The 14,845-nt window shown below is 41.6% G+C and overlaps 1 protein-coding gene across 2 annotated transcripts in view; it reads right to left on the reverse strand.

Moving 5' to 3' along the window:
• Window positions 1–14,845, reverse strand: part of RASGEF1B (RasGEF domain family member 1B) — a 623,896-nt gene that overhangs the window by 166,130 nt on the left and 442,921 nt on the right. For both annotated transcript variants that reach the window (XM_043448126.1, XM_043448127.1), the window contains one exon: window positions 3,286–3,369. In XM_043448126.1, the coding sequence (XP_043304061.1) occupies window positions 3,286–3,369 (84 nt within the window). The remainder of the gene's footprint in view (window positions 1–3,285; window positions 3,370–14,845) is intronic.

Here is a 14,845-nt window from a genome sequence, read left to right on the forward strand (position 1 = left end):
ATTAATTCATTAGAATATTTCACAGAACAAGTGCTTAGCCAAAGCCAGAGCTACGGGGAGAAAAGAAAGAGTATCCTTTGGGAGCAGCACCTCTCACCCCAGGACAGTCCTGGTGTCACTGTACAGATAGACAACTACCTGTTCATTCAGCTCTGTGGGTGGGGAAACCTGAGGAACATGACTCAAAATATTATCGAGCCAAGAATGGTCATGTTGTTGTTGTTTAGTCGCTAAATCATGTCCAACTCTTTGCAACTCCATGGACTACAGCCCACCAGGCTCCTCTGTTCATGGGATTTCCCAGGCAAGAATACTGGAGTAGATTGTCATTCCCTTCTCCAGGGGATCTTCCTGACCCAGGGATCAAACCCATGTCTCCTGCATCAAGAATCTCCCAGTGGATTCTTTACCAATGAGCCATCTGCGAAACCCAAGAAGGGTCACACTGCCCTTGACTTCCTTCGGCTCTCTGACAAGCATTTACCAAAGGCACTCTCTACCATTTATACATTGCTGTTAGTGTTTCTAATCAGGTCTAGAAAAACACAACAAGTAAACTCAGGACTGGCTATTATATTGATGTGAAATTTAGTCAAAAGAGTCTCTCCAGGGCTCACGGACTTCTGAACTCAACCTTTGAAATGGCTTCTTTCCATCCCCACAAAGTGGTGGTCTATTTGGAACCTACATAAATAAAGTCAAAGGAAGTAGGGCTGGAAGGGACCCAGGCAGGGACAAAGCAGTGAAACGGAGCTGCTGCCAACACACTTTGTGATGTTCAGGGAGTGGTTTGTTTGTTTGTTGTTTTAATCTTTGGGCCAAAGGATACTCCTCTTACTTGGAACTGAAGTCAGCAGAGGGGAAGTGCAGACCTTAGTGAACATGAAGTACAGAAAAGTCAGTCCCAAGAAGCTTGGGTCATTCCCCTGCTACGCCAGCAAAACGTCAACCGTGCTGAGAGCATGGGTAAGAGACTTCCTGTTCCACTGGGAGGTCGCACTCCAAAGACAGCTGTCTTGGCAGGACTCACCGCCAAGGCAGAATTACCAGGAATTGCTGGGAAAAATAGATTCATTTCCTTTTAAAAACTACAAAAGCTCCAGCTCTGCCCACATATGCAGAAGTTGGAGAGAAAAGACCTATTGAAAGAACTTTTGTTTGTTTTTGACTTGTCCAGACAGTGACTATGGTTCATCCTAGTGGTTAGATTGTGTGTGGTCTGGAGATGCACCAATAACTGTTTGCAAAGGACAGGAAGGTGACTGTCATCCCAGGTAGATCGGTGCCTGGCAACTGTCCTTGGCATTCTTACCAAAGTGTCGAGAATGGTGTCCCTCCCTACATATAACACCACCCAGCTCCCACTTGTTGAAATAAGCAAATTGAGAATGTGTTTCCTCTAAGTTTATCATGTGTATAGTGTTTCATTTATTCATTCGTTCATTTGCATTTGTTGAGTACTTGCATATACAGTAAACAAAATAGGTTTAAAAAATCCTTGTTCTCACGAATGTTTATTAAATTAATTCTGATGACAGTCCCATGAGGCAGGTACTGGTATGAAGCCTTCTTTACATTTGATTTGCTCAAAGTCACAGAGCTGGTGACCCCAGGCATCCTGACTCTAAAAACCCACCTCTTGACTCTTAAGAACCTAGCTCTACACTCCCTGGTGGGACCAATGGGTGTGATTTCAGATTCAGAACAGTAGCAGTTCAGGCAAATACTGTAATTTCTCTTCTGGAGCCAAAGTCTTTCATTCTACAAGATAGTTTAAATAACAAATATGTTTGGGGGAGAGAGTGTGGTGGTTGGATTTCACAATAATAAGATGTTGAAGAGGATCAGATTTTGCCACCCCAAAATATGCCACTTTTCGCATAAGTTAGTTAGTTAGTTCAGTCACTCAGTCGTGTCCGACTTTTTGCGACCCCATGAATCGCAGCACGCCAGGCCTCCCTGTCCATCACCAACTCCCGGAGTTTACTCAAAACTCATGTCCATCGAGTTGGTGATGCCATCCAGCCATCTCATCCTCTGTCGTCCCCTTCTCCTCCTGCCCCCAATTCCTCCCAGCATCAGGGTCTTTTCCAATGAGTCAACTCTTCGCATGAGGTGGCCAAAGTATTGGAGTTTCAGCTTCAGCATCAGTCCTTCCAATGAACACTCAGGACTGATCTCCTTTAGGATGGATGGTTGGATCTCCTTGCAGTCCAAGGGACTCTCAAGAGTCTTCTCCAACACCACAGTTCAAAAGCATCAGTTTTTCAGCACTCAGCTTTCTTCACAGTCCAACTCTCACATCCATACAAGACTACTGGAAAAACCATAGCCTTGACTAGACGGACCTTTGTTGGCAAAGTAATGTCTCTGCTTTTTAATATGCTATCTAGGTTGGTTGCATAAGGATTACTTTGAGTCAAAGGCAATTGAGAAATAGCAGGTGTAGGCAAAGCTCTCTGCCTTCTCTCTTTCTGTCTAAAAGTAGCATGTAAACTTTCCTTTGTAAAAGTAACATAAATTTCTAACAGTGTCTTGCTTTTTCATACCAGGAAGAAGATGACTTTTAATCACTAGAAAAAAACTCTTAGTAATAGAAAGCCACCAACGTGAGTTAGTATAACACACCTTACCAAATAACTCTTAATTTTTCATTAATTTCCCCCCATATATTGACCAGATCACAATTTATGGCCCAGGGAAGCCCAAAACCCTTCACCTTTCTCTTATCACTTTTCCAGTTAATCACTCTTTGTTAAAATGTTCTACAAGTCTCAAATACAGTTGCTTCTTTGGGTCTTCACTTCTTTTCTATGAAGGCCTCTTTATTCACAGTAATAAACCTTTTCTCCGTTTACCTGTCTTTCTTATTTTCTCAGTTTAATTTGTATTACCCCACGCACTAAGCTAAAAGAGATGAGGAAAAAGGTTTCCCTTCCCCTACAATGTAGATGACTAAAAGCCACCTCTTTCCTTCTAATGTGTTCCGATAGGCAATGGAAGGTGAGACGAAGAGCTGAGAAAGCGGGGCACTGAAGGGAGCTGGGGAGGACAGCATCAAGATCCACGTGAAGACCAGGGAATCTCAGATCAACATCACTTAGCTCAACATCTTGCCATGGACCAATGCCACGAGGGCCAACCAAACAGTTCAAAATCTGGACTTTTATCAGCCACTTTTATGAGATCAATTTGATTACATCACCCAAATAGCTCAAGACAAAAAGAAAGAACAGCCAACAGACTCAAATTAAACCGTTCAGCAAGAAATGAATTCATTCTTACTTTGCCAACCGGCTTCTCAAGCAGAGGGCTTGCAAAGCAGATAGGAGTTATGCTGCTGTACATCGAAGGTTTCCATTGCTGTTCCTATGAGAAAGGAAACAGAAAGAGAGAGGTTTCAGGGACTTGGCTGGCTCTCCTACTGCATGAAGCCATTCTCCTGCTTTTCACAACAGTGCCTCAAGCACTTAACCATAATGGTTGTCACTTGAAATAACTGAGTCGGCGTTTTTACACCGGCATCTTCAGCTTACAGTCAGGGCAAACTCATTTAACCTTGTGCAGGGGGACATTACAAAACCTTTCATGACATTCTGAAGGAATATTGACAGAAGTGCAGAATATTTTCAGCCTAATCTGCTAAGGTATCTTGCAGAACATAGATTAGACTATGTGAATCTTTTTGTTGTTGTTGTTAAAAAAAAAAATAACACTACAAGTATCTCATCTTATTGCATAAAAACACTGACCACAGCTCATCTTCTGGTTTTCAAACTTCTGATTCTAAAGAAGTACAGTCCAAAATCCTCTACCTGCCTTTTAGAACACTCCAAAATGTGGCTCTTTTTCCCTTTTTTGCTTTAGTTCCAACTCTCTCCTATAATTTAACCTAAACCTCAAGCCACCTTTGGCCAAATGTGTTTTTCTTCAGTAGATTCCAGTCTATGTCTCTGTTTATACTGCCCCTAGTTTCTAAAAGATCCTTTCTTCACTATCTGTCTATGACTTCCCACCTGTCCTAAAAAGCACAGCTCAGATTCCCTAAGAAACATTTCGCTATATTCCTCCACTCTGGCTAGAATCAAAATATAACTTCTCCCAATCACAGGATTCATATATTATTATTAGGGTACTTGTCACTATCTGCTGGGAAGTGGCTTACTGAAGACAGGACTCCTGTCTTTGTTATCTTTGTATCCTTTACAATCTAATGCAGGTCTCATGCATAGCTCTGGTCTGAATGTTTGTGTCCCCCCAGAATTCATATGTTGAAATCCTAAAGCCCCTAAGGGCTTCCCTGTTGGTCCAGGGGTTGGGACCTCATCTTCCAATGCAGGCTGTTAGTTTGATCCCTGGTCAGGGAGCTGAGGTCCTGTATGCCTTGCAGCTAATAAAAACAAAACTTAAAAAGTAGAGATGTTATTGCAACAAATTCAGTGGAGACTTTAAGGATGGTTCACATCAAAAAAAAAAAAAACCCCTAAAGAAATCCTAAGCCCCAAATGGTGATGCGATTAGGAGGTGGGGGCTTTAGACAGTGATTTGGGAAATGATTGGGATTGATGTTTTTGTAAATGACATCCCAGGGTGCTGGCTGGCCTCTTTCCCATGTGAGGATACAAGGATAAGTCTGTGCCCTGGAAGAAGACCCTCACTGAACTGTGCTGACACTCTGATCTTAGACCTGGAGTCACCAGAAATCTAAGAAATAAATGTCTGCTGCTTATAAGCTGCCAATCTGTGGCATTTTGTTAGAGCAGCCTGAATGGACTAAGACACAGATATAGGTGCTTTCCATGACAGTACTCTTGCCTTCTGTCAGCCGAATCTTTTCTTTACGTAGAAACACCCCAGCCGATCCAGTTCTCTCCAGCCCTCAGCTCTCATTCTCACTAAGCACATTTTTCAGTCTCATTAGAGGAAATATCAAGATACTTGTTATTGAAAAAAAAAATCTTAACCGAAGGTACCAACAACCCCATAAAATAAAAATGACCTTTAAAACTGAATCAAGCAAGTATTGACCCATCCCCGCCTCCTGCTGTCCATTAATTGGCCATGTCTCTTGAGTGAAAGAAAGATTTTTTTCAGTGGTCTTAGCAAAGGAATGGAGTACGACCCTCTGGAATCTCTACCCCGCTGTTACTAATTATCTTACTCTGGGCAAATTACTCGTTCTTTCAACCAGGGTGGCCCTGCCTGTAAATGTGGTTCGCGTTATTTACACATATCTCGCAGAGCATTTTGAGACAAATTGTGGAGCTATCTGTGGCCTAGGAAGGCAAAGCTTGATTCCTAGGGAAGAGGTCCCTGCAGTCTACCCCCAGGAAAAGCCATTCAAACCTCTGACTTTCTTCCTGTGGTCTAGAAACAGGGGTGATGGTCAAATTCCAAGGCATATGGGTTTCTGTTCATTAGGAGTGAAGCTGAGACCCACAACTCATTTCACAGGTCATGTTCCAGCCATCAAAGTTTAATTACTACCAAACCCACTGGCCCAGGTCCCAACCACATTAGGGCATGCATGAAAGTTCTAAAGGATCCAGCTACCAAATCCCACCTTTCAGAGATAAAAAGACATTCATTGTGTGGCACCAGAGAAAAAGCTGAAATACATCAACTGAGACTGTGACTTTTTTTTTCCTTAATGAAAATAACAGTTCAGTGTTGATGATCAGGACACATGACTCAGTTTCAAGGAAGTCAATCTGCAGACGTAGTAGATGAATTTGAGGAACTCTGCCCTTCCCTCTAAGGCTGGTCCAGTTGCTATGGCAACAGGTAACTAGTTTTCTTAGGTGGATGTGCAGCTTGATTTTCTTTGGACTAAAGAGTCCCTTGATATGATTGCACTGGGTATATTTAAGACTGAAACAACCAAAGCATCGATCTCTTACCTAGAAATTATTTGTAGGGTGGGAAAATATGTGACAGTTCTGGGCCATATATAAAAGGATATTTCTGAAATAATGGGTTCACATACAAAACACAGAGCAGTCAGGGGCATGCTGTTATGACTAAATAGTTGTCACTCAGTCTCTAAGTCATGTCTGACTCTGAGACTCTGTGGACTGCAGCACACTGGGCTTCCCTGTCCTTCACTATCTCCCGGAGCTTGCTCAAACTTTCATTGAGTTTCATTGAGTTTCATCAACTTTCATTGATGCCATCCAACCATCTCATCCTCTTGACATCCAACCTATGTCACCTCCTTCTCCTCCTGCCCCCCTAAATAGTATTTCCCTTTCCCTCTCTCCTTTGGTCATTTTAGGTTTTCCAACACAGGGTTGGTTGTTGCTATTATTTGGGTAGCTGAGTGGCTGGGTGGCTGGTATTGGGAGCTGTTCCCCATCTACCCTACTGTTTGGTCTATGTGGAGACAGGGACTCTGAGGATGGCCTTAAAGTGGAATAAGAGAAACTTTGGGAAAAGTCAAAGCCTCAGGCAAATCTGGTCATCCTCTCCAGCTCTCTGCAAGATAAGGGTGAAACTGCCCCTTTATCTTCTTCCCAAAATAACTTCAGAGCATTCCTGAGAAGCTACAGAACTGCTTGCTGAGAGCTCTCTGCAATGACAGGTACCTGGGGTTACTTTTCTAAGACTGGATTCCTAAAAGGAGACCAAAGAAGTGGTTAAGGCCATGAACTGTAATTACAACCTTCAGTGTTTACCCTGGAGTCTGGAATATAAGGGCGATTCCTGGTGCCGAAGGACAGAAATAATCCAGAATTTTGAGGAGGAAGGAAACAGGGATCACCTGGCAGCTCAGCTCATTGATCGAGCAGTGGGATCAGTGCAGGTGGCATCTGCCCAAGGGGGCGTCACTGGGCAACTCAAACAACCCTAATAACTCTGAAGAAAAGAATGTGTCTTTGCTCAGAAATCTCAATTTTTTTTTAATTAATTTTTATTGGAGAGTAGTTGCTTTACAGGGCCTTTCCCAGTGGCTTAGATGGTAAGAATCTGCCTTCTATGGGGGAGACCTAGGTTCGATCCCTGGGTAGGGAAGATCTCCTGGAGAAGGGAATGGCAACCCACTCCAGTATTCTTGCCTGGAGAATTCCACGGACAGAGGAGCCTGGTGGGCTATAGTCCATGGGGTCTTAAAGAGTCAGACACAAATGAGTGACTAACACACACACACATACACAGTGGCTTTAAAATATTGTGTTAGCTTCTACGGTACAGCAAAGTGAATCAGCTATATGTGTACATGTTGTGTTAGTCCCACAGTTGTGTCTGACTCTTTGCAATCCCATGGACTGTAGCCCTCTAGGCTCCTTTGTCCGTGGAATTCTCCTGGCAAGAATACTGGAGTGGGTAGCCATTCTCTTCTCCAGGAGATCTTCCTGACCCAGGGATCAAACCTGGGTCTCCCATATTGCAGGCAGATTCTTTATCATCTGAGCCACCAGGGAAGCTCCGTATATATACATATATGCCCTCTTTTTTTGATTTGTATTCCATAGAAAACACGGACGTGGATGTCAATCAACTGCCTGTACCTCCTCCCCACACCTCAGGGCTGTAAACAATGTGTTCTGTTTTGAGATACAAGTAGATTCTACTTCAAAGACGGCCACCCTTCTATCCATCCTCAACTTGTCACCCATTCTTTATCCAGATTAAAGATGACCGCACCTTCCATCTACAGAGAGTTCCCAAAGGACTGAGGACAATTTTACCCCAAAGGATCATGAGACACTTCTATATTGCACCTTTGGAGGAAATATCAAGTTACTTTTCCCTGTAATTAACACCTATGAAAACACACTCTTTTCTTATTTTTGGTCTTTTGAATCATTCCTTCAGAATATTTTTCCAGGAGTAGGGTTCCTATGCCAAAGATATGGACATTTTTATGGCTCTTGTGATTTACTATCTATACTGCTTTTCAAAAGGATTGGGCTGGTTCACACAGCTACCATATGTCATATGTGTATCACATATGTGTATGGATTGCACATATGTATACACACTTTTTTCAACACAGCAAACTTATGAGCAGTACTTTCAAAAGCTGCTTCTAGGACTCAGGACATTGAGGGGATTGTAATATTTCAAACATTCAGTGGGAACCAGGGAAGGGAAAGTTCCTAAAAGGGATGTGATACAGATACATAGAGAGGAGCGGCCAGGCCCCATTGCTCTGGCCCCTCTACCCTCTGTCCCCCCAACCTAAGAGTTGGGACCAATCAACAGGAATCTGGGTTCACCCCACCCAGGCCAGCCGGAGTTCCTTCTTAGCAAAGGTCAAGCACTCAGACACAGAGGTGAGGTGGCCTTGGGAAGGGAGGAGAGCTGGGTGGAGGGCCATTAAATGTTGACTCACTCAGGCTTGACCAGACTTCCTCCCTTTTTCCACACTCCAGTACAATTTTGGTGAACTTAAGTAAACTGCACCCGCTGCTAAGTGTTCCCACTTCCTTTGGGTTATTATCACAGACCCACGCCAGCTCCGGTATATGAAAATCCCCTCCCCTCAAAACTTGTGAGCAGAGAGAGGCTCATGGGGAAGAACAGACTCGCAGGCATTCCAGTTTTTAAGTTTCTGGGCAGAATCCTGGAAGAACCTGACCTGCTTAAATATTCTTCAGTGCCTCCCTCAATACCCATTTCCCTTAAATGCTCCACTGAATCTTTGCATGTCAATTTCTAATTCTGGGATATTTTACATGTTGATTTTTAAATGTCCCTTGTGCTTTTGCCTTCCTTTCCTATGTTTTATGCATCTTCAGTACCACCTGTACTTACCACAAGGCTGCCATTACAAAACACATTAAAACAAGTGCCTTCAAAATGCTCAACAACATTAATGAGACTTTTGAAAGAAAATGGCACATCCCCCTCACCACAGTCTCCTCTCTCTGAGTTTCCTGCCAGCCTTTATCCAAATGAATGTATATTTAGCTACAACATCACTTTGCTTTACTCTGAACATCACATTACGTACATTCTGTGTTGTTACGTAGTTTTAGGGCTTATAATATTTAGTGATTACATCATGTTCCATCAACAGGATGGAGTATAATGTCATTTACTATCCTGATACATATTTTATTTCCATTTTTTTGCTCTAATTTTTATTTTTGAAGTTTTCAAAACAGTTCTATTGATACAATTCACATGCCATTTGCTTCACCCATTTAAGGTGCACAATTCAATATTTCTCAAAAAAAAAGAACACCTCACAAGGCTGTGCAGCCATTATTGCTGTTCAGTTGCTCAGCCACGTCTGACTCTTTGCAAACCCCAAGGCCTGCAGCACACCAGGCTTCCCTGTCCATCACCATCTCCTGGAGTTTGTTCAAACTCAAGTCCATGGAGTCAGTGATGCCATACAACCGTCTCATCCTTTGTCATCCCCTTCTCCTCCCGCCTTCAGTCTTTCCCAGCATCAGGGTCATTTCCATTGAGTCAGCTCTTTGCATCAGGTGGCCAAAGTATTGGAGCTTCAGCTTCAGCATCAGTCCTTCCAATGGATATTCAGGGTTGATTCCCTTTAGGATTGACTGGTTTGATCTCCTTGCAGTCCAAGGGACTCTCAAGAGTTTTCTCCAGCCCCACAGTTCAAAAGCATCAGTTCTTCAGTGCTCAGCCTTCTTTATGGTCCAACTCTCATGTACATACATGACTACTGGAAAAACTACAGCTTTAACTATACGGACCTTTGTTAGCAAAGTAATGTTTCTGCCTTTTAATATGTTGTCTAGGTTTGTGCAGCCATTACCACAATGTAATTTTAAAGTATCTGTGTCCCCCGCCAAAAGAAACCCCCCTCCCCCCAGTCCTAGGCAACCACTAGTCAACTTTCTATTTGTATTTTTTGCCCATTCTAAACATGTTATATAAATTAAATCATACAATATGCTGTCTTCTGTGAGTTTCATCTAGTGTAATGTTCTCAAAGATTATCCATGTTGTAGGATATATCATCACTTCATCATTTTTTGTTGTCAAAAAAAATTCCTTTGAATGGATATACCACATTTTATTGATCTATTTATTCATATGAGTTGTTTTTACTTTGGGGCTATTATGAATGAGGCATTTATGAACATTCATGTACAAATTTTCATTTCTCTTGGCTATACAGCTAGGTATGGAAATTCAGATCATAAGACATTTCTATATTTCACATTTTGAGGAATTATCAAACTATTTTCCCCTGCAATTAATACCTATGAAAATACACTTTTTTTTTTTTGGTTTTTTAAATCATTTCTTTAGAATATTTTTCCAGGAGTAGGGTGCCTGTGCCAAAATTATGGACATTTTTATGGCCCTTGCTATTTACTATCTATACTGCTTTTTGAAAGGATTAGACTTGTAATTATAAGAAAAACACAATATCTAAATAAGTTTACACAACTACCATATTTTATATGTGTATCATGTATATATACACACACTTTTTTCAACACAGCAAACTTTTGAGGAAGATGCCACAATTAATCTCATATTTATAGATGAAGATACCAAGGGTCATAGAGATTGGAAACTCAAGTGTTAGATGACCAACCAAAGCAAAGCAATGCCTCTTTTATGGGCTTCATTGGCTTCAAGTGTCTGAATCCAACATGTCACTGGTTTCAATGAGTAATTGCTGACTACGTGTCTCTCCTGTAATTTCTTCAGCTTGTGTCACAATGAAACAAACATGGGGATGGAGTCAGAGGCATGGGATCCAATTCCAGCCCCATAACGTGCTAGCATGGAGATCTAGAGTAGGGTGCTGAATCACTAAGCATCAGTTTCCACAAACATACAACATGGTGATACCTACGTCATAGGCTTATCTGGAGGATTTAAATTAAAATTCAAGTCATCAAAGAAACTTGCATAATAATGCTCAGATCATTTTTCATGTTAATGACAAATGGCTTATTGTTATTCTTCCTTGGTGCCCTCTTCAAAGTGAAATATTAGGTATCTTCAATTCCCTATTATAATTTAATACATTTTCTCCTCTACTGTCAATCAGAAAACTATCCTCTGAGTTACTGTAACTTAGATCTGTACTAAATTTATGACTTTTATATAAAATATTGATTACATAAGCAATATCAAGGTTTATAAAAATGTTTCAATAAAATTTATAGCAATTATAGATTTTAAAAAATTATAAAAGGCACAAGTAAGTTATTTAGAAATGTATCAATTATGTTTAAATGGTATATTTACTTTTAAATTAAAAATATTCAGAACTTTTAAATTATAATTAAAAATTTTTTAATTTTAAATAAAACACAAAGTCTAAAATAGAAATATTTTAAATATTAAAAAATAATCAATCATGAGTTAATAAAATAAGCATTGGCTCATAAACATAAATGCTTATTTTTAAAAGTAGAAGTCTGGCTCTAAGGACCTTGTAAACAAGATAATAACGATAAAGCAAAAATAGCTGTGGTCCCTCATTCTGAAGTCTTGGATTTCAGAATAGCTTTGACACTCGCTTGGTATATGACCTCTTTGCGGTTCCACATTTCTTTATCAATAAAAAGTATAGTATATAATTTGCTTTTTTGAAAAAAAAAAAGATCCAATAAGGCAGTGCTTCTGAAAACAATCAACAACACATAACAAATGTACAGCTTTTTTGATACATCAAAACCCAGGTGTGATTGTTACACCACATAATTTGTCCATTCACCTGTATGATAAGAACCCTAAATTATCTAGGAGTTCAGAAAAAATAGGAAGGAAAATAAAAATGCAAAGTCATCATCTATCCAAACGTGAGAAAATATCACATCAAAGAAGAAACAGTTCTCTCCCTTGTATTGACCTTCCATGTATCACTGGAGGTCGATATCATATGCAAAATGATTCGGGAAGTATAGGCTCATAAAATAATCATATGGAACTTTTACAGAAGGGAGGGAAGGATGCTGTAACTTGCATCTTTGCAGATGGGATCTGCTTGGTGACCAGTGGCAAATTTAGGGGAAAGTACCCATAGGTAAGCGGCAAGTTATAAGCTTATTTCAAAATCATACATTGCAATCCTAACTCCCAGCACCTCAGCATATGACTGTATTTAGAGGTAGGGTGTTTAAAGAGGTGATTAAGTTAAAATGAGATCATCAGCATGGGCCCCAATCCAAATAACTGCAGCCCTTATAAGAAGAGGCAATGTATACACAGATGCACATGTAAGGAAGGTCATATGAAGACACAAGGAGAACACGGCCATCTGTGAGCCAAGGAGGGAAGTCTCAAACCAACTCTGGAGACACCTTCATCTCAGAATTTTAGTCTCACAGAACCGTGAGAAAATAAATTTCTGTTGTTTCAGTCACTCAATTTGGAAACTCTAGAAAATGAATAGAAGGCTTCCCAGCAAAAATAAACGAAACAACAAACATATTCAATATCAGGAGAAAGGACTTTTAGCAGAGAAGCTTTTGGGGACTCTGAGGCAGTTAGGTGGATCTAGTGGTAAAGAATCCATCTGCCAATGCAGGAGACATAAGAGATGTGAATACTATCCCTGGGTCAGGAAGATCTCCTGGAGGAGGAAATGGCTATCCACTCCAGTATTCTTGCCTGGTAAATCCCTTGGACAGAGGAGCCTGGTGGGCTACAGTCCTTAGGGTCACAAAGAGTCAGACACAACTGAAGCGACTTAAGCACAGGCAGTGGGTGTAGGAAAGGTTTCCAAAGGAACTGGGTGTTGCCTTGACTGGTGACAAAACAGATGCAGATGTCTGCATGGACAGGATTTTCTACATCAGTACTGAGCAGGCCCTGGGGATGCCCAGGTGACTACGACGCAGTCTTACTCTCAGGGAGCCCTCCCAGTCTAGTGGGAGAGAGAGGTGAACAAATAATATTCAAAGGAGGGTGCACATTCAGGACATAGATATACAGAAGATGCAGTCGGAGCAAAGGAGGAGCAGCTAACCCAGGCAGGAGACGGGTTCCTGTGACCAGAAGGTTCCTGGAGGAAGGTGGTACAGGGGCTGAGGACAGGAGGACAAAGTTAGGTAGTCAGAGAAGTGGTATGGGGCAGGGTGGATGCGGGGTGGTGGGTTGCTGGGGATAGAGAAAGAGACTTATGGTGTCAAAAGAGGAGAAAATGTCATGAGTGCAAGAGGTATGCAATATAAAGAAGTGTTGAGTTTTTATGTCTGACTCTCTGGGACCCCATGGATGATAGCCCACTATAGCCTCCTCTGTCCATGGAATTTTCCAGGCAAGGATACTGGAATGGGTTGCCATTTCCTACCCAAGGGTTTTTATAAGAACCACAGATAATTTGGGGCTGTTAGATCTTGAAGAGTGAGACAGAGGTAGAGCGAGATGACTCTGGAGAAGTAGGTAAGAGGCCCACGATACTTTTACAACAATATGTGAACGGATTTGCTGGGCAGCAGACAGGAGCATGCATTTGAGACGAGGAGAGACTAGGAGCTTGGCAAATGTTTGGGCCACCCTGGTCACAAACCAGAAGAGACAGAGGTATAGAGAGTGAGGGAGTAGAGACAAGGGGAACAGACGATAGACTCCAGGAGAAGGAAAGGACGTGATGAGGGTCCAGCTGAGGGGGAGTTTGCTTGCCTCAGGGTCCGCCCTGGGCACCAAAAGGTGCAAAGAGCACTCCCCATGGTGAAGCCCTGATTTTAAACGTCTTCTTCATTGATGTAAAATTTGTACTACATTTTGGCCTTACCCTGCCTTCTTGCCTCAGTTCGAACTCTTCGCTGCCACCAAATATTTTTGCTTTCTCCCACGCACACACCCTGCTGCGCAGAGTGTCAGCCATTCTGCTAAGAATGACATACATATGTACACAAGCTCCTAAGCATTAATTGTACAATTTCAGGAAGGCAGCAGGTAAGTTCAATGCTCTTAAACTGACACTGTACAATACAGATATAAATTATAAAATTCTTACTAATAATTTGATTTAGTATTTAATATTTGGCAGACCACAAATGGAGCCATAGCTAAGGGCATAATTCTCCCAAAGAGCAAATAGGTGGTACAATTTCAAGTGCAGAGGTTAGGAAGTCCATCTTCGGATTATCTGCACTTGGAATTTCTTTTCTAGAGAAAAGATATTCATTCTGCAATTAACAGCAAAAATTTTAATGTGTGCAATTCCCTGGGAGAGATGGCATGTTGGATTTAATTCACAATAAGAGAGAATGGGAATACATGTAAATCCATGGCTGATTCATGTCAATGTATGACAAAAACCACTACAATATTGTAAAGTAATTAGCCTCCAACTAATAAAAATAAATGAAAAAAAAAAAAGAGAGAGAGAGAATGGGACTTCCCAGGTGGCTCAGAGGTAAAGAATTCGCCTGCCAATGCAGGAGACGCAAGAGATGAGGGCTCGATACCTGGGTCAGGAAGATCCCCTGAAAATTCCAGGCAAGTTTTCTTGCCTGGAAAAATTCCATGGTCAGAGGAGCCTGGCCAGCACCACACAGAGGTGGTTGTTATTGTTTGGTCATTAAATTGTGTCCGACTCTTTTGTGACCCCATGGACTGTAAACCACCAGGCTCCTTTTTCCACGGGATTCTCCAGCAAGAATACAGGAGTGGGTTGCCAGTTCCTCCTCCAGGGGATCTTCCCGACCCAGGGATCAAACTCATATCTCCTGCATTGGCAGGTAGAGTCTTTACCACCTAGCCACCAGGGAAGCCCCACACAAAGATTAGTTTCTCTCAAACAAACCAAAGAAATGGAATTTACAGTGATAGTGGAGAGGACACACACCAGGGACATTTAATCTGAAATTTTATTATGAAAGGTAAAACTGTAAAACAGATATATTATAGGGCATTGTATATGGCAATAGTTCACTTTCCTTCACTGCTGTGT

The sequence above is a fragment of the Cervus canadensis genome, chromosome 26, assembly GCF_019320065.1.
Source record: "Cervus canadensis isolate Bull #8, Minnesota chromosome 26, ASM1932006v1, whole genome shotgun sequence".
Taxonomy (NCBI): domain Eukaryota; kingdom Metazoa; phylum Chordata; class Mammalia; order Artiodactyla; family Cervidae; genus Cervus; species Cervus canadensis.